At 48.5% G+C, this 19901-nt stretch overlaps 1 protein-coding gene and 1 long non-coding RNA gene across 5 annotated transcripts in view; both read right to left on the bottom strand.

The window, feature by feature from the left end:
* Positions 1 to 168: 168 nt before the first annotated feature.
* LOC118177674 lies at positions 169 to 730 on the bottom strand. 2 transcript variants are annotated; one of them, XR_004755892.1, is made up of 2 exons: positions 476 to 730; positions 169 to 362 (listed from the first exon to the last, which is right to left on the bottom strand). It is a non-coding gene; the product is annotated as an uncharacterized LOC118177674 (long non-coding RNA). The 2 variants fall into 2 exon arrangements; XR_004755893.1 differs by having other exon boundaries at positions 504 to 730.
* An 8153-nt stretch (positions 731 to 8883) lies between these two features.
* Positions 8884 to 19901, bottom strand: part of LOC118177670 (lethal(3)malignant brain tumor-like protein 4) — a 45428-nt gene continuing 34410 nt past the window's right edge. For all 3 annotated transcript variants that reach the window (XM_035345621.1, XM_035345622.1, XM_035345619.1), the window contains 3 exons: positions 17144 to 17310; positions 12688 to 12750; positions 8884 to 9321 (listed from right to left, as the gene is read on the bottom strand). In XM_035345621.1, coding sequence (XP_035201512.1) covers positions 9193 to 9321; positions 12688 to 12750; positions 17144 to 17310 — 359 coding nt within the window. In that variant the 3' untranslated portion in view covers positions 8884 to 9192. The remainder of the gene's footprint in view (positions 9322 to 12687; positions 12751 to 17143; positions 17311 to 19901) is intronic.

Here is a 19901-nt window from a genome sequence, read left to right as displayed (position 1 = left end):
TCCTTACAGCTTTGGGGCCAAACCCGCCGTTTTTCTCCCACCACAGAGCCGACTCGGTGGCTCCGCGGCCAGCAGCTCTACATTCGAGTCTACAAAGATTTTCCATTTGTGGTGGATGTGGAGCTGGGCTGCCAGCTGGAAACACGATGGCGAGGCAAAACGGCGCTATCTGCTGCATCACTCTGGATGGTTAATGTAATTTGATTGTAAGGAGATGTAAACAAGCACTGGCTCTAGGGCAGGAGGAAAGCTTCAGCTGCTCCGCTGCGGAGATAACTCCGTGCAAGATTTCAAAAAAGGGTCTGCTTCTTCCTGCCCTGCTTACCTAAAGCCTTCATGCACATTTTTATAAGAGAAGCTGCCTGGGTATTAAAAAATAAAAATAAATAGGAAAAAAAGAAAAAAAGACTCACTCAGAAACTGGTAACACTGAACGTAACTACGTCTTGATGTGAAGCCAAGGCGCTTTATTTACTTGGCGTGTGAATTATTCCTTCACCCACCTCCCGGTTCACGAGGAGTTCAGGGCAGGTTCCTTCCAAGCGGGTCACCCCGGCCCCGAGCTCGGCACGGTCCCGGGGGAGCGACGTGGGAGGCTGCGAGGGCTCGGGGTCAGCGTATGGGGAGGAGGGTGGGGGAGCAGCTTCCTCAGGAAGTCCCTCGAGGGGCCACCAGCGCTGGGGACCTGCCGCGGTGCTGTTGCAATGAGGTGAGCATCAGCAGCACCGCTCTCCCACTTGATCTGAGCACATCTCTGCTCGTTATTTATCCTCCCAGCCCAGCCCGCAGCCTCTAATTAGTGTTAGAGGAGGCTTAGGGGAGCACGAAGACCCTGGCAGCATCCCATTTGAGCACCGCGGGGTTTGTGAGCATTTCGGGGGGTCCTGGGTCTGCTGCAGGGCTCGAGCTCGGTAGAGATGCTTGGCGAGGGAAAGGGGACTTGAGATGGGTCTTGGAAAGTGTTTTCCAGCACGAGGCAGCTGTGCCATCTCCAGCTGCTGGGGCAGGGGGGGAGGCAGGAGCCCCCCCAGGTCTCTGCGTCCCCTTTGCTTTGGGCAGGGTCAGGGCAGACCTTTGGGAGGGTGGGGAAAGGAGAGAGGAGGGGAAGCCCCCGGTTCATGTGGGCAGCAGTCACGGATGGAAGAGAATCGAGTGTGGGCAAGAGGCAGAATTAACCGAGCACAGGACGAATCGACTGGCAGGGGAACGAGGTTCCCAGGGGAGCCGAGCTGAGCGGGCAGGGAAAACTGGATGGAAAAGAGAAGAAAGAGGCAGAAAGGGGAGCAAATGGGGAAGGGCCAGGAGGGTCCCCCCGGCAGGAACACAGCTGCTGCGTGGGTCAGAGGTCTTGTTCTAGGGTGCAGCTCCTGCCGAAGCAGCAGGGATGCCCGTGCCACACCACTCAACAACCTCTCCCCATTCTGTCCCATCCCTCTGTCCCGGTCCCACCAGGAGCCCGGCCTCGTGCTGCTGAGCTCCAACAACTCATTAGGTGAATTCTTCCTGCACGGGTGCCAGAGGAAAAATAAATCTGCTTCTTGGGGGGAAAAATAAAAAAAGAGTTGCAGCTGCTGTGCTGCTTCTGAAATGAAGATGCCTGGAAAGTTTTTTCACTGAAACCAGAGAGCAAGACCTTCCCCAGACTGGGAAGACGGGAATTTATATGCAAGCCTCTCTTCTGGTCATTTTCTATTCCACCCCTAAGAGAGATGAGTTCAAGACGGTGCAAGAAGCATCCGGAGAGGCTCATTGAAGAGCTGTGTGGTCCCGCTCAGTAGCGCGGAGACATACCACAGCTTCCTGCGCCCCTGCCAGGGATAACAAAACCCAGAGCCACATGCCCTGGGTACCTGAGTCCAGAGCGGAAAAGCTCGATTCAAGCTTCTTGGTGGTGCAGGAACATTTGGCATTGTGCAGGTGGGGCAACTCCGTAAATATGTATTGCTGCAAAAGTCGCTTTCTGGCCCCAAAAGGCCCAGCACTGAGGATGCCCAGGAACATCCGACCCTGGTGCTGGAGCTGGTTTGGGAGACAAAGTGTGCTCCAAATCCCTCGTGTGATCACGTTTTTGGGCAGGAGGTGCTCAGCCTCATCAGGAATTGGTTTGTAGGGGGGTGTCGGAGCCCCCCACCAGCACCCGGCTGTGGTGCTGGTTCCCTCTTTGCCCGAGTCCTCAGCGCCTTTCTCTGAGAAACAGCTGGAAAGCCTCCAGCGGCCACTGTGGCCGTCTCCAAAAGGGAAAAAATATCTTGCTTACATTAACAGTGTCTGGGTGGTGAATAATGCGCAGAGCAGAAAGCGTCACGGGGCAATTCATTAGCCGAGGCTGCGCGTGGTAGCAAGGCTGTAAGAAAATATTAGGGGAAGTGACAGGCAAGGCCAATAAATAGTGGAGCAAATGCGTTACTTGGGGAAGGAGCAGCAGCACATCCCCGGGCCCCTCCAGCCCCCACGTTTGTCCTTTGCACCTTTTTCTTTTCCTCCCAAAGGCAGGGTTTGTCCATCAGCTCGCACGTGAGCACGGAGGGGGCACAATTCCCCCTCCTTGCTGGGCTGGCAGGTTTGGTGCAGCGATGCTTGGTTTTACAGCTCCTGGGCTCGAGAGCTTTACAGCGGCCAAATGAGAAATGTGCAGGGGAAAGTGGAGCAGGGAACCTGCCTGGGGTCCCTGGAGGAGCAGGATCCGACCACCCCATGGGTACAGATGAGGATGCAGGAGCTGGCGCCCAGCACACGCCTCCTTTTACAGCGACAGGTAGTAGTAGCAGGTTAATTGAGCACCGATAAAGTGCTGATTAATAACCCAACACCGCTGCAAAAGCTCATTGAAAAACGGTGTTTAAAAGCCCTTAGGAGGTGAAGGGGCTCGGCCTCTTCCTCACCTTGTGAGTCGCCAAATTTCCCTGGAGCAGATCTGGGCATGTTTCCATGCAGGGAATAAAGGCTGCAGGCAGCACCTCAAACAAACAGGACTGGTGACTCCAGCACAAGTTTTTCCCTTGGAATTAATGCCATTTACATCCAAAAGCAACAGCCCCTAACCCCAATCCACTGCTGCCATCCGAAGGCACCCGCTCTGCATCATCCCCCCCCGATGGGAGCAGGGCCCAGCCCAGCAGGGACCGGTGCTCAGCCTCCAAAAGGCGCAGCCAAGGCAAACAGCCCCCGGCACCCGCTGCATCGCAGCCCCGGGAGATGTTACGGGAGGGAAGAAGGAGGGGAAGCCACCACCGCTCTCCGAAGGCAGCGGGGTCAGACAAGGACACCGCTCAGGGCACGAATCCTCCAGGAGAGGAGGCAGAGGGGAGGACCAGGGGCCACTTGCCGCACGGGGCTGAGGTCGGTAGGATGCTCCCTTTCCCCATTGCTGCGCCTGTCCCATCAGCCACATTTTGCCCCTTTGGAAGTTTCCAGAGCAGCACAACAAGAAGCGAGCTGCTCAGAGGGGACCCCACAGTGATGTGCAAACACTAAAATCACACAACTCCTGTACAGGTCGCAGAGCACACCTTCCCTGGTGGGAAAGCAGCACACGTCCAGCAAAAAAAAAGGGCAACAAGGGATGGTTTCAGCACGTACCTCACCACACAGCACCATCCTCCCTGAGCAGAACTGCAGGAGAACAGGAAAGCCCCCCTGGGGCAGGGCTGCCCACCTGCTTAAATGGGTGGGGAGAAAACCCAATGCTCAGGTCACAGCTGCCAGAGCTCGGTGTAATTACAAGGCTTCGATGGGGCAGGCAGCACCAAGTCTGGCTCCAGTAGCTTGAGCCAGCCTGAAGGGCTGCACACGGGTGCCAGGCAGTGCCGGTGAACCCAGCTCACAGGAGACGGATGGCAAAAGGATGATGCGAAGAGGTGATGCGAGTGGCACAGCCCTGCCACCACGGCTCTGGCTTCAACCTAAACCAAGCAGATCCCTCAAAAACTTCACATGGGGGCTCAGCCCCCCCCCGGGCAGCGTGCAGGTGCCCCAGAGTGAGCAAAAACCCGAGGAGCGTGGTCAGGGCTGGCCGCAGACGCTGGCATCCAGCAGGCGAAAAATAAATGACAGGTTTGGCCTGCCCAAGGAGAAATATGGCTCAGAACAAAAAATTCCCTGACTGCTTGAGCAGAATAATCTGCAAATGTAATCAGCCATTTGGGTGATTAATGCACCCTGCTCTGTTAAGACTTCTCTATCAAAATCTCAGTTTAAAAAAAATCCCTTTGGCTTACATGGAGAAACTCAGATATCAAAAGTGCAACGACAGAGACGAGCACACATCCCAGCAGGACCCCAAGGGAACAAACGGAGCAAGGAGAAGCAAAATTCGATGTTATCGAGCATGCAACAAGCATCCAGGCTCACCAGGCTGGGAATCTGATCACGGTAACAAAAGCAAACAAGCCGGGGTTTAAATAGAAGCAAAAACCTTGGAAGGGAAAACCAGCGAGAGCAAATGTTTACCCTGATGATGGGATAGTTTAGAAATTATGGCTGGAGGCCAGCTCGCCAATATTTTTAGTTTTGAAAGGTCTGCTGATCTCAGCCTGCAGAGCGAGCCCATACCCTCACCCCCTTTGCTCCCAGCTCAGCACCGCAGGAAGCGCTCCCGCGTTTCGGCTGGATGAAGGCTTCCACCTCAAAACAGAAACAAATGCCCAGGTGAGTTCACTAAAATCCTTCTGAGATGCCCAGACAGCAGGGAAGATGCCCAACAGGGCCTCCAGGAAGGTGAAACGGGCACAAAGACCCCAAAACGCCGAGGTTTAACGTTGATTCGTGCTGATAGCAAGTTCTTGCTGATTTTAGTTAAGCACTCAGATTTGGAAGCTGCTTTAGGCCAGCATCGTCCTGGGGTGGTTTGCAATAGAAAAGCACGAGGGATTAAAATATTGTCAGCAGCACAGGAAGGAATTTGGGGATTAGGCACAGCCTCGGCCGTGATACCGGCCGAAGTCACTGCTGTCCAGTGTACAAATCAAGGAGAGTACAAACACGGGGCTTTGCTCTGCATGATTAAACAGACAATAGGTGCAGACGCTCCCTGTATTTGATTCTCAGGTTTATGGGGAGGAAAACAAGGGACTAAAAGCAGGGCCCCTGCAATGCCCAACCCGCCCTGGGGCAGCGAGCAGGGGTCGGCCCCGCGCTTGGAAAGAACCAGCCAGGTCTGAATTTATATTAATTTTATTCACATTTCCAGAAGAAAGCATTGGTGGAGTGCAACTTCATGGCTAGTGTCAAAAAGCTCAAGTATTTGTTTGGTTTAAAACAGGCAAACATTTCAGAGGTTGAACAGAGACAACGCGCACCCTCCCTTCCCCTGTGCATGTTTCCAGTTCAAGTAATAGGAATTTCAAAAATAAGCTAGCTCATCACATGGCGGGGAGAATGTCAGAAACTTTAAAGCTTTCTGTGGTATAAATCCCTAAGCAGGGCATGAAAGTAACAGGCAGGAAATCTTCTACAGCTGAACTAGCTTATCCCCTGGGCTGAGGGTTTTTGTTTTTTTTTTTTCATTTTTCTTTTTTTTTCTTTTTTTTTTTATTTTTTCCCCTTTGGTTGTAGAATTTTGCTCTCGGTGTTGCCGAACGCTTCTGTCCGACGTTAATGCGATTCATCACCCAGAGCGGAAATTTGCTGCTCCTGGATGGCAAGGACGATCATTTGCGATGGCACAGGAAAAAAAATTAACAGTAGAGTTAACGGTAGAGGAGGAAAGAGGAAAGGAGAACCATTTGATCACTTTGGATTTCCAAACCACCTACGGGAGTAAGATCCACTTCAACCGAGACGGGAGCCTTCGCAGCTGTGCTGCCGGTCCCCACGAAGCTGTCACAGCTCTGTGTGGCTTTCAAGTAATTTATTTCAGGGCCAACAGCTGGTTTCTGTTGATACTCAGTAGATTATGAAAGCCTCCTAAACCAGGTGGCATTAACCAGTTTCAGCTTTTGTTCGACACAGAGCCCCAACTTTTGGCTTTCTGCTTCAAAGTGCATGTTTCAAATTAGACAACAAGGCATTAAGACAATCAAAGGCATCTGCAGGGCCCTCGCCTAGACGCAGGCCGTGACCAGGACTGGGAAAAAGCAGAGCTGAGGTTGCAAAAGCAGAGCCTGGCTACAGGACCAAGCCCCCGAGCCGCCCACGAAAGCAGGGCTCCCTGCTGCAAGCGAGGTGGCATGGGCCAGCAGCGAATTCCTAAGTCAAGGAGCAAAGCTGAGGCTAAAAGATGAGTTGTTTTTCCTTAGTCTTGTAAATATTAGGGAATTTTAAACGCGTCCAGCGAGGACAGGAAATCTTTTTGCCCTTGCGGTGTCGTGAAGTTGTCTGATTTTATTAGAATATAGCTATATTTGGAAAAAGAATTAGTAATAGATGTGTGCACATTCTTGCTTGCTCTGCAAAGACAATTACTGGATTACAAAAAAAGGCACAAGAAGCACATTCCTCCTCCTTCTATCCCTAAAAAGGTTCCTCCTTCCTCCCTGCTGAAAGCACTACTACTGCTGAATAAACTCCAAGCACACATTTCCGTCTCTGATCCAGCTGGCTTGGAAGCCCGTAGGATTAAAGCTCTCTCTTCTGTTTGAGTAATTTCAGCGACGAGAATCTCATTGCTTGTTGCACCAATTTTCATCCTCTCTCTATATATAGCAAGAGATGAAATAATACCACATTTTGTTTTATTGCTGGAGGCAGTCTGCTGTCCCCCAGGGCAGCTTCCCCAAGGAAGGAGGTAAAACAGATTTGGCAGGCCGTGCTTCCTGAGACAAGAACAAGGCAACGCTGCGCTCACCCCACCTGGCTGGCTGTCACGGCGGGGAAACTGGAGCAAAGAAGGGCTCAGGGTTATTGAACGATGGGTGCAGAGCCAGGAACGAAACAGTCCAGCCACTGACCCTCTGCTCCAGTTGTCAATGAATGGGTTTTGCTGTGCCTGGAAGGTGAGCTGTGTCACAGCCCAGGACGTGCCACTTCCAGTCTTTACACAGACCTGGGTGCATGGAGTGGGAAAAGGATCATGACTCTTTGGTGAATATCCTGGTTGTCATACCATAAATTCATTTTAATAAATTAAATTCATATCTCTAGTCCCTAATACTGCATTAAATTACTACACTCTCCTGCGGTTGCCTGGCTGATATTCAATGTTTCAGCGCTTAAATATCCCCCCCACCCCTGTGTGAAGGCTTAAAATCCTTAACACCTTACACAAAAATAGAAAGTACGGAGACCGATAGCTCTATACATTAATCCAGGACTGAATGCTTTCAGCAGCGTGGATTCTGCTCTATTGACAAATGTAAGGAACTGAGTACCTTAGGAAAGTCACCAGGACCTCTGCAGAAGCTGCAGAGCTGGACAAAGGACACGGAGCGATTAGGGACAGAAAACCAAGTGCATTCCCTGTGTTAGCACAGTCACGAAAGGTGTGCTCGTTCTCAGTTCCTGGCAGCTCCCAGAGAAGCTGCAGGACTGGGACTAAGGCAACAGCACTGGTGGTAAAGATGGTGAGTTCAGGAGGGAGACTGAGGTGCCCACAGATGGATCACATCTCAGCATGCAGTGCCCTGAGGAATTCGTGCAGCCCTCGGCTGTGATGGCACGCTGGCCTTTGGCAGCACAGTGCAAGCACTCTTCCAGTGCTTGGGAGGGTTTGTTCACTCACTCACAGCCTGGTGGCTTCAAATGAAGGGGTGGGAAGTTTTACCTAGCTGAGATGGTTCTTGCTGAACTCCAGAAAAGACAGAGGAAGTCAGAAGCTAGCACACTGCCAGCTGCAACAGGCAACGCTGAGCAGGGCCCCGGCAGGGCTCCCTGCTTCCCACTGGAAGGAAATGGCTCTGGAAGTACCGGCATGGAAATCCCCCATCCGAGGCACTGCAGTCCCTGCTGCATGTTCCAAAAGCTGCGCTTTGGCTTCCAGCAGAGCAAGACACACCAGTGTTCTTCTGCCAGGAAAGCATACAGACTGCCACCTGCACGCACAGGAACAGAGCCACAAGCTTTGCTGATCTGTGCCAGGGAGGAAGCCATCTCTTCTGAGAAGTAATTCCTACCTTGCTTTGCTGTCTGTTCAAACCCTGATCCCCCTTCAGTGAAACCTGCCCACGTGTTCTTCCTTCATGCCTCGCCACCGAAGATGCAGGGGAGCGAGTGCCCTGCTGCTACAGCACACAGCTCACCAGCACAACAGGCCAAGGTCCACCTGGAGGCTGGAAATGCTAAAGCACTAAGTGTTTGTGGGTTTGGATTGTTTGCAAATAAAAGCAAATTGCTTCTAGGAAACTTGCTTGCACCTGCACACGTAACACTGCCCACTGGTGGGTTTTCAATTCCTAGCATTTGGCTGACTGAAGAGAACCCATCAAATTCCCAAGTGCTCCTGATGGCATCATTTTGCTGTAAGATGTTCACGGTCCAGACAGCAGTTGCACAAAAGCACCGATGGGAGAAATAGAGCTAGAATATTTACCTTTGTCTCCTGTGGGAAATATCTGTATGAGAAAGCTTTGCCTACCCAAAGCCTATCCAAACAGGGTTTGCCTCTAACTGCCTGGTGGCATGAATGAGAAAGGTTTGCTTGTTAACAGAAACGACGTAAGCGACCACTGGTGGAAACCCTTTGCCCATGGTATGCTTCTGTTGTGGTGTGAGCAGCCCAGGAGTCAAGGGTATTAGAATATCAGCAGGAGAAACTGGAATTTAAAAATCAGTCGTGAAAAAGTCAGCTCTTGACTCACAGCATTGCTCTGAAGAGCACCTTTTTCCTGTTTTCTTACTCTCTTCTCAGAGTTTTTACACATCCATATATATTAAACATGCTGGTGATATCTCAGTCTCTCTTTCAGGCACTATCATCGGACACAGAATTCATTTCACTTGTAACTTTCCTCTTACTATTGCAGCTCCACCAAAGTTACCCTGGATTCCCCTTATAACTGGAGGTTTCTTCTAGATCTCAAAAGAGATTGATATATCAAAACCAAACTCAATTACAAAATATAATAATATCCTCTTCTTGGAAGTGAAGCTGCCCCATATTCCAGATTGCGGCAGGATTTTTATGTCCTCAAAATATTTTTAATAAGTTCTACTTAAAATATATCTGAGTCCAAGTTTGCCTCTTGGGCACGTTGTAATGCTCTCAGTGGAAGATCTGTTCCCTCTCAATTCCTCCTGGGCTCTGCCAAAGGGCTCTTCTCACTCTTCTTCTGCAGACTTGAACATGAGAATGGCATTGTAGATCTTCAGGGCAGGACCCAGTTTGATACTGAGTATTTTAACTATGTCGGTCTGGTTCAGGAGCAGAAAGGCTTCACCGTCTATCTGCTAAAGGTGCAAAACACAACATCAGATAAAAATTACCATCAGGAAACAGGCAGGATTCTCACTTCTGGTTGTTCAGTTAAACGATGTACTTAGAACTGAGGAATGAAAGCACAAGCACAGCCCTGAAGACTGAAACCTTGTATTTCTCCCTAGTGTTGGCACCCACACCAGCCTCAAGTTCTCAGGCATGCTGCCCTTCCCAGGGGTCTCAGGCCCCAACCAAGAAGCCCATCTTCTAGAAACAGAGAAGCCAGAGTGTGGGCAAAGATTATGAAGAGATCACGAGGAGGAGGCTGGTTCATTAGACTTTCTGTTCACTGTAAGGATACTTCTCTAAAAAGCCAACAACTGTCAAAAATCCTACTGCCTATTCATAATCTGTGGCCAGAAATTAGATCAGGAAATGCAAGTCTTCAGGAGGCAGCTATCCAAGAATTAATCTATTACACTGATCTGCAATGATTAGAAGTATAAAATCACCATTTCCTTGTGCATTCGTTATATACCATCATTGCACAGCTTCTTGGATTCCTGTTAAGCTGTTCAGGGTAAAATTTGAAGCTTTTCTGATTTTTTTGGTCAGCTTTGCTAGAAACCTTACAGATGAGAAAAAACCCTTGGATGTGCACACCTGGCTGCTCTAAGAGCCAGTCTTCTGCCCACAACCAACCAGTCTCCATTTAAAGGAGTAAAACAGGAGGCTGTTATGAAATAATTTTCAATGACACTAAACGCGCTTGTTCAGCACAAGGTAAAAGAGATGTGCTATATAAAACACGGCACAGTAAAGACCTGGAATCTGTCTAGATTTATACACACACTCCCCTAATCTATCAGCAAGGAGACATTCAATTAGATTCAAAGCAAGCAATCCAAAAACATACCATCTTGTGATAGTAAGGGATGCTCTAGGTTCCAGTGAATAAAAACATATTAAGAAGAGGTTAAAAATGTACTTGGGTTCATAAGGACATCCAGAGAGACAAAGATATAATTAACATAAACCCCAAATGCTGCAGGGAAGAAGCCAAAGATTAATGGACACAGACAGACAATACATGTGGCTCCAAGTTACTCCATTAAAGTCCATTTACAGAGACCGACAGCCATCTCCTCTCGCTTGATGTTCACCAGTCCAGCAGACACCACTCAGCTGATGCAGCACAACAATTCTTCTGTCCCTGTAGTCTTCCTAACTAGAATTCGTTTGAATGTCAACAACTGGCGGAAAAGGATACATTCAATAAACTTGGACAAACATACAATTAAAGCAAAGAGCTGGGACACGGGAGATTTGGTTTCCTCCCCTCTGGCCGCACAAGAGACTGTTAGCAAGTTACTTTACCTCCCAGTACGTACACTGGAAACGACAGCAGGGCTCCCAGTCCACAGACAGCCACACAACCTCACTGAATATTATTTACAAGCTGCCTGGAGTCTACACTGCTGCAATGCCCATGTTAAAAATAGCTTGAAATAGATGGACTGCTGCTTAAATTAAATAAAAAGAGTCAAGAGCAGGAGAAAGCTGCTGGAAAACAGTCCCATGTTTCAAAACGTTTTTGAGTTCAGTATTATTATTACCGTGTTTCACTTTCACTGCATCGCCTCGAAGATGCTTATTTTAAACAGACCTTCCCTGAACCAGTCCTAGAAACAAGCGCCCTTATCACTGCCTGTGCTTTATTATTCATTTCTTTGTTCCATCTTATTTGGATGGTTTTTAAAATTCTGCGCACAATTTGTTCTCTTCATTCGTAACGTAAGCAGCAACTTATCCCTCTCCCCCCTGCCAAGGGAAGGCTGCAAGGGATTTATTTATCCTAAACTGAGAGCACTCAAAGGCCTGATTACAGCTAATGGACAACCCTGGCGGAGGCCAGCAGTCCTGTCACTCACACCTGAATTCTGGCCAAAGCCAAACTGCTAAAAGGGTTTTAATTTCAAACTGACAGTTTAGTTTGAGCAGAAACCTGAAAAACAGTCCAAGCCCCTCTGGTTTGGCATAGCGAACCATACTTGGAGGTTGCAGAAAATCAGGTATTAAAATAGAACGCGGCCGTGCTGCTCTCTGAACTAGAAAACAGCCACCTTGCTCGGGACCCATTTAAATTATTACTAGAAGAAATAAAATGAATTGTGAATGGTTGGCTTCATTACAAGACTTGCATCTCACTTACCAAGCCCTCATTTCTGAGCACAACTTCACTACAAGTCAGGATGCATCTTTTACACTCAGCAACACCGAAGGACTGGCTCAGTAAGATAAATTTCATTATTCCCACTATATTCAATTAAACAATGTTCCACTAGAATGTCACACTGCGCACAGGGCTTCTTGCAAGCCTCAATTTATTTGGCTTTTTATTTGGTATGTGTGTGTATTTTAAAATAAGGGAAAACAAAATACAGAGACATAAATCCCATAAAATGCACTACGGCCTGATTCATCCTGAAAGGAAGCCAGCTCTGGGGAGCAGTCATCTATTAAAAACCTGCCCTTTACAGTCACTACAGCGTGCTGTGCTTCTCCTCAGTACTGAGGGTGTGCTCAGTGCCTTGCAGAATACAGAGAAGGCACAACCCCTTCCCTCAAGCTCTTACCATCAAAGCAGGAGAGCTGTGGTGACAGAAGGGAGGCACGTCTGTGCATATTAATCAGGGGCTCGCACAGAACCTCCAAGTTGTACCTGCAACGTAACTGGAAGCCAAAGCAATCAGCAGAGCCTGGGCATCGTACCATCAGTGACAGGACGTGCTAAGGAACAGGACAGCCGTAGCCTGCACTAGCTGCAGTTTCTGAGAAGCCACGGTGAAGGCACCACAAACAGGCAGCAGAGCCCAGAGCCCAGCCTGGCATGAGGCAGCAGTGACAGGACACGCTGCATGCAGGCGACGCTGACTTCTCAGCAACTGCTTTTCAAGGCAAGGACCCTCTCCTGCTCCCACCTCGGTCCTCAGGAGAAGCCAGTGGCTCCTAAGAAACCCTACAACTGCCAGCCTCACCAAGAGGAGCAGGCATATGTTCTCGTTAGAGGGAGCAGATGAGATCCTCACTGCACCATTCCAACAGGACATCTTTATAACGATGCCAGAATCACTATGCCGTAGTCCAAGACAGGATGTTAAACATAAGCTAAGTGATTGGAACTGGAGGGGAAATTTAAAGCAGCAGAATGCAATTAACCATGCTGGAATCGAGCTTGATGCCGAAGCTGCCTCCTAAATGCCACAGGCTCCTTAATGACAAGGCTGAGCATGTCTGTGCAGTCAGCCCCGTAACTCCGGAGCAGCAGGGGTACGGGGAGCAGACCCGCCAGATTCACAGCACTGCATTTGGGAGCGCACGTGGGAGGCTTGGCTTACCTCTTCCCTGAACACAGATGCTTGTTCTTTGCAACCAGGTAGACGCTGGATAAAGCTCACCACCTGCAATTAGATGTAGAAGAGAAACGTGAATGATTGAAATGGACATCAAGTAAAAAGGTCTTATTTCTGTATGTGAGTTCTGTATGCCAGAATTTTACGAGCTTTAATACTTATAACTGTCCCATTAATGAAGGGCATACATGAAAATATTACTGAGTTGTTGCTGCAACACAAATACTTTCCATATTGCCATTTGACCACTTCTCTTCCTTTAAGAGAGCAGCTTCTCCAATGCTCCAAGTGGTTCTCATAAAACATCATTATTACTTTTACAGATTAAAAAGTGTATATGATTAGGCACTATTTTAAACCCATCCCCAACTTTACTTCCTCTGTGGTATTATCAGAAAATAAAATTAAGAAGAGAAGGATACAGACAATTTCCCGCTATGACACTTTGTCCCACTTTAAGAGAGAAGATAAGCCAACCGAATGAGTACTCCTGGTTTACCAACACACAGAAGGCAGAAGAGCTACAGAAGCGTTTGGGTTTTATTTAATCTGTGGTGGATGCAGAGGATCCATGGAACCAACAGGATTAAATAAGTTAATTTTACATTTCATATTAGAGAAAACCTTTCTAAGCAGGAAATCTGTTAACATTTGGAATAATCTCCTCTGAGACATGCAAGCAAGCCTTGGATTACATTATGTAACACTAACTAGTGCAAGAAGCCATCCTGAATGCAGTGGAGGATGACTTAATACGCATTGTCTTCTCCATCTGTAGCTTCACTGGTTCACAGAAGATTTGTATATTGAGGCATAATCAGATCAAACATCTCATGCTAATTGGATGCTCCCTTGCAGGAACAGCTCTGTTTCACGAGGCATATTCATTTGAGTTATTACAGATGTGACATTTCTTCCATAAACACAAACAGACAAACAGTTCGGAGGGGTCGCTGTCAAAGATGAGCTTCCCTTTAGCTCACGATTGCCAGACTCTCTCCTAAATCACATCGTTGCATCTCCAGCTGATCCCACCACTCGTGCTCGTTCCCTCCCCCCAGTTCCATCCGCAGGGAGCTATCAGCCTGCCCTCCGGCTCCACTCCACCCTGGCAGAGCTGATTTTTGGTGAGCAGCTCTGACTCCCTTGCTTCTGTTACGCAATCTGCCGGCAGAGCCTTCCTCTCCTCTCATGTTTCACCATTACATGGTGCTAGGAGGGAAGGCTCCATTTTAAAGAGAACCTCCAAAATCCACAGCTTTCAGCACGCAATGACTCCCAAATCTTCTTCTGTAGAAGTGCAAACAAGTAAAATACTACTCTGTATTTCCTTTTGAACTCCTCCCCTCTTTATAATGAAAAGAAACAACCGAAAATGCCTCTGCAGGGCGGGAACTTCCCGAATTTAAATGACAGTAGGACCCCTGGGGGCAAAAGCCCTGAGGGTCTGCTGCATCCAGAGGCTGGCAGAGGTTTCAGGGGACTGCTCGGAGCTTGCTTTGCTCTTTCTGTCCTTCCCTGGACAATTGCTGCTGGCCAGTGTCATGGTCAGGGTGATGGGGGCTTGGATTTGTCCCAAAGTCACTTGTACGTACACTGCAAGCACCCTGCTCTGCAGAAGTGGCCCTTTAAACAAACAGGGGTCCGGGGGGTCACCAGAAATTGAGAAATAAAAGAGGAAGGAGGAGGATGCAAGAGAATATAGGATAGATGGTCGTCAGGGTGTTAGCCAGACCCTGGGTGTGCAGAGCCAGGTGGCAAGCCTGGCCCATGCCACTTGCCAGAGAGGACAGTCCCCAAACTAAGACACTGGGGGGAAAAGGGAGCAGCAGAAGGCCAGAACAGCAGCACCACGGGCTGGAACAAACTTGTCTGGACCCCAGCACAGCTGCACAATGACAGCAGTGAAGCACTTACCCCAGGGAAAGGTGAGGCTGGGGAGGGCGGGAGATGTGTCGGACAGGTCAGGAGCACAGCGGGATCAGGCAGATCATGGCCTTTGCTTTGAGGAGGTGAACTCCTGCCTGCCTTTCCTGCTGGTAATAACCTCCCGTAACAGCCTCAGAGCTATCTGGTGGAAGTGTCTTATGCTATGCGTGTCGGTGTTTGTGGTGGGGAATTGTGCTGTGTAACTCTGAGAGCACCTTACACCTCCACGCAAGGGGTGATAACGAGATCCCAGACATGATATATCACAATTGGCACCATAACAGAACATCTTTTAGGATATTTTGGGGTAGGAGCTGGGTTTAAGTCAGATGCAGTAACCCACAAGCAATTAGCACGAGGACAGTCCCCTCACAAGGAACTAGCATCTGATGCAGGATTACCTAATGAACAATTCAGCTCCGGCACATATTAATGTTCTCCTGTGATTCCATACCCTACACTAACTGTGCTTTGAAAACACGATAGGAAGCTTTCAATAAATAACAAAGCTGCATTAAAGTAACTAATCTTGTTGAACTGTTCAGTGTTACCAAGGGTTTCCTAGCTTGAGGGTCCCTAAATACTGCTGCTGCTCTGTCATTTCAGCTGCTCTCAACCAACAGAGAATTAAAGCAAGATTTTTTTTTTCCTTAATGTGGGTTTTATAAAATAAAAACAGTTCTCCAGTCTGAAACCAAAGGAGAATTTTACACTCCCATTGCTCGTTTCAAATCAGCAGAATGGGCTCCTTTGTGCAGCAGAGTTCAAAGCACAACTCATAGGCAACTGTTTGCCCTGCAGGAAGATGTCAGAAGCCCAAACAGCGACAGATCAAATCTACTTTGGACTCACTAAAACACAGAGAAGTCCTACTGCTTTCATCTTCCAGACCTTGCGGCTACGTTGCCCTGCACGTGCCGATCCTGCAAGTGCTCATACAAGGGCTACATTAATTCCTACGGGAATCTGTGAGGAAGAGGATTTGCAAAACCCCGATCCACTTCACCAAAATTCAAGACAAAACCTGTCATGACTTTAGCAGGTCTGTTGTGGTGCTGCAGCTGATCTTTTTCATGTGCCACTCACACTCCTGCTGGTAGTCAGCGCATCCTCAGCAGCTTCAGGCAGTTCATTGTGTTCTGGACTGTGAATCACTACACCACTACGCCCTGCATCGATGCCCTGTGGTCCCGACTTATATTCATCTGCTATCAAACTAATATCCCAGTTAAATTTACCCAGCAGTTGCTTTAAAGGTCAACTGTAAAGGACAAATTTTATTTGGCTTGTATCCTGTCTCTGCTCCTCCATGAAACAACCTCCATGTTTTGTCCAAAAGAAAGAGATTCTGATTGTTTTCATGTCAGAGGATTAGCTGCTCCTGCCTGTATTGATTTACTAAAAGACCTTTTGGAAAAAAAAATAAATCAGTGGAAGCTTTCTCAGAAGGATACAAATAGAAAATCTTTCAGAGAGATTTTTCTCCTCCTTGCTATGAATTTAATTCTGACTCATTTTCATTAAAACTTAAAAGAAAAAAAAAAAAAGGAAGAAAAAATAGCCAGTTTTTAAACCAGCCACACTAATTGCTCTACTGCCTTCACATTTGCTGTGGTTCCCATCCCCTGTGATTCTGCAATCCCACCAGACTCCAACCAGTCCTCCAGCATGAAGAACAAAGTCAAGACTGGATTTATCTGATGGAAGAGGCACTTAGGGAAAAAGCACTTTTTAAAAGCCCCTGAAGATCCTCTATGCCTCATGAAGAATGGCACCTTTTCCTGCTTTGCAGATTACCTCCTTCCTTGCAAGCGCAACATTACAGCACATTTCTCTTCAATTAAATGGCCTGTGATTAAGCGCCAGGATCCAAATTGTCACCACTCCTCGAGTGGAGATACAAATATTATTTATGCCCAAGGCATCAAGGCAAAAACCAACTACTCAGCACACAAAAGATACCAGCGTGTTCACATGCCTCCTAATTACAGGAGACATCTCAAGAGCTGGGACTGCAGAGACACATCCCCAGCTGCACAGCTACCTCTGTCAGAAATCAGGTCAGGCTGTGGGCAGTTTTGTTCCAGGGGAAACAGGCAGGGAGACGTGGGAGGAGTGGGTATGCACAGTGCAGTTTGGAATTATCTGCAATGTAAAAGTGAATAAGCAGGAAAATCACAGGAGAGGGGGAGGGAGACCAGAGAGAAACAGAATCTGCTGTCAGATTCGTGTTTCAGGCCTGAGCACTGAAAGATCAAGGGGTAAATAAACAAAGAGAGTCTCATTCACTGACATAAGCCTTGGGCACCAGAGGGTTAATAGGGATCTTTCCCTCTGTTTGTAAAGGACTCAGGTACAACTTCTAGCTGAGTCAGCTATGGCATCCACGAGGCAAATGGCAAAGCATTACCTAGGGAGGCACAGAAAATAATGATGTCTTCCAATCAGCACTCCTGAAAGGGGGCTCAGGCATTCCCGCACCCGAGAGCGGGGCAGGTAGCAGGTAACTCACCTCTTCCACAGTCCATTTGGCCACATGCTTGGCTGTGAGGCCCGAGACCTCCGGCAAGAGCTTGCAGTGCTGCTCCCAGCAGAGATGGAGGCGGTGGGTCGGGTTAGAGGTCAGGGAAGGCATGAAGATGGACTGGTGGAGGGCCTGCTGGAGATCGAAATCAGGGTCTGGAAAAGGAAACGAGACAAGTCAGAGCGAGTCTTCGAGTAGGAGCGATTACAACAAAAGAGGAGGAAGGGTCACGGTCTGGAGGAAAAAGCAAGGCAGGGCAAGCAGGCAGCCAGGCACTGCTATTGCAGGGCACACAGCTCTCGGGGTGTTCTCCCCCACCCTCCCGAGGAAAAGAAAAAAAAAAAGATAAGATAAGATTGCCAGGCTGGAGGCTTTATCGTTAGCTTCTTTCCCAGGAAAATGATGTCACGCTGCTAACACAGAAGATGTTTGCAGCGTTTTATTGACAAGGTGGAGGAGTTCTGGTAACAGCATCTTCAGCTGGAAACTAATGGCATCATTCCAGCTCACAGCTGTAGCCAGCCTGTGAGGAGCGCCACACGTGCCAGCTGATGGCCTGGGCTCGCCGCCTCCCCAGGAGGCTTCCAGGCCAGGAGTGCTGCACATTACCTCCAGACATCAGTTCCCTCCTCATGTGTCAAGTGATGGAGGCTTTAAAGAAACCAAGGAGGAAGGGAGAAAAAAAAAAGAGAGAGAAAAGAGAGACAGAAGAAATCACCCCTCCCTAATGAGATCATTTGAGTAGTGCAGAGTCATGGTCCTACAGGGATTCGCCCGGTTATACAACAGGAAGTGAAGCAGAGGATGGAAACAACATGGAAAGCATTCCTCTGCTTTACAAGGGGCAACGTGCACCGTCCCCTCGCCCCCCGGCAGGCACTGTGCAGGCTGCCAGGGGCCATCCTGTGGCAGCGGTACCCAAAGTGCCGTTTTGCTGCTGTTTTCATAAACCTGCCCCAGCCACAGCACCGACAGGGCTGCTGCCTGCCTCAGGTTGATTCAGTGTTCTCGTGAACGGCGTTTGCAGGATGGTGTGTAAGGACCTGGGGGGTGTGCCAGTCGCCGCTTGCAAAGCACAACAAAAGCAGTGCTACAAAGAGCAAGTCCATTTTGACAGGTTGCCGGCTCCTCACCAGCTGAGGCCAAAGAAGTGCTAGAGGCAAAGGTTGGTCTGACACAAGGTTATTCCTCTGTCCCCTGCTGGGTCACCTTACTTCATCTCCACCTCACTAAGGGATGCAGTACAGCATCAGATACAGGTCTCTACTTTTATAACAAGACCAGAGTGGGGGAATTAAAACTTACATAAATAAAGCCTGATCCTCAGAGCAGAAGCTGATGCTGATGGCGATGACACAGCATGAGACATCGCTCCTGGGAGGCTGTCACCTGCTCCTCACATGGTCTCTCCCTGTGCCCCCAGGGGCTGGCAGCAGCTGGCCTCAACTCCCCTCCCCTGTGCCAGGAGGTCCCACTCGTGCCAGGATCTTCTGTGCTGCCACATCCCTGCTGCGTGGGCTCTGCCTCGATCACAGGCTGTTCCCTTTTCATTTTATTCCCTCCTCATCCTTACAGCCTGGCTTTTCTTCATTTCACCCCCCTTCTCCGCCCTGAATGTCACCATTAAGCCTTTAAACCTTTAGTCACATTGATAACATGGCAGCTCACGGTGAACAAAAAGCGTGCCTGCTGCAAGGCGTGCACAGGAACACTGACAGGCACCTGGAGAGCGAAGGAGCCTCACAGCAACACGAACTGGAAAGCCCTTTCCTTCCCTGAGCCCAGATCCTCGGGGAAAGTGTCCAAACCACGATCTACAGGAATTATTCTCCATTCAGAGGGAAGCGGTGTCCTAATAGTTTAAATATAGATGGGATGAAAGCTCTGGGCAATCACGAAATTACAGGTCAGTGGATTATTGCAGAATTTCCCTCTACTGATTTCCATCACTCTGCTTAAGGTAAATGCGACGGGAAAGCAGACAGCTTTCCCTGCCAACTGCAACTGCAGCTCAGGGCTGGCAGACTTCTCTAGCTCTGACTGCAGAAGTCAGCACAAGGTAAAAATGAATAATAATAAAAAAAATCTAGGCACCTGCCCCAGTTTGTGCCTGCTTAGCTATTTTTGATTGGAGACTTATTACCAAGTTAAATCCTCCTAAAAGCCTGGTCAGCTCGGTTCTCTGAAATGGCTTTTTATAGTAAATCTGAAAGTTAAGCATATGGTTTGCCAAAGTGATATCAGAAAGCTTCTCTTAAAACTTAACCTGTCAAGTACCAGAATAAAGAAGACATTGTTTTTCCATTGGATTTTCTTTTTTCTCCTTAGGAGAACCTTCAAGAAGTTGCCCTAAATGATTCTAATCATGTTTCTGCATACCTGGGGGAAACTACTGCAAGAAGTTAACGGAACTTAGCAACTATCTGCCAGGTTTTGTCTGTGTCTCCCATGACACCTCTGCTCACTCTACCAGCAGAATGGTTGCAGACGAGGGAACAACTTCCCCTTGTCATTTCAGGAGAGTATGCAGTGGTACTAGAGATGGTGAAGGCTCGTCTTTCTCGGTTAATAAATACAAAGCTTCACTCTAAAAAAGTACAAAACCCCCAACCTCTAAGCAATTTTACTCTTCTTCCTCATTTTAAATGAAAAAAGACTACCATTATCATCAGCGCCAGGGTATGTCCTCTCTTGACCATAGAATCAACAACAAAAAAGTTGTAGAGTTTTAAATTGTCCTTGGGGG

Source organism: Oxyura jamaicensis, chromosome 23 (genome assembly GCF_011077185.1).
Source record: "Oxyura jamaicensis isolate SHBP4307 breed ruddy duck chromosome 23, BPBGC_Ojam_1.0, whole genome shotgun sequence".
Taxonomy (NCBI): domain Eukaryota; kingdom Metazoa; phylum Chordata; class Aves; order Anseriformes; family Anatidae; genus Oxyura; species Oxyura jamaicensis.
The sequence above is the reverse complement of the archived record's forward strand: the minus strand, read 5'-3'. Positions and strand labels throughout refer to the sequence as shown.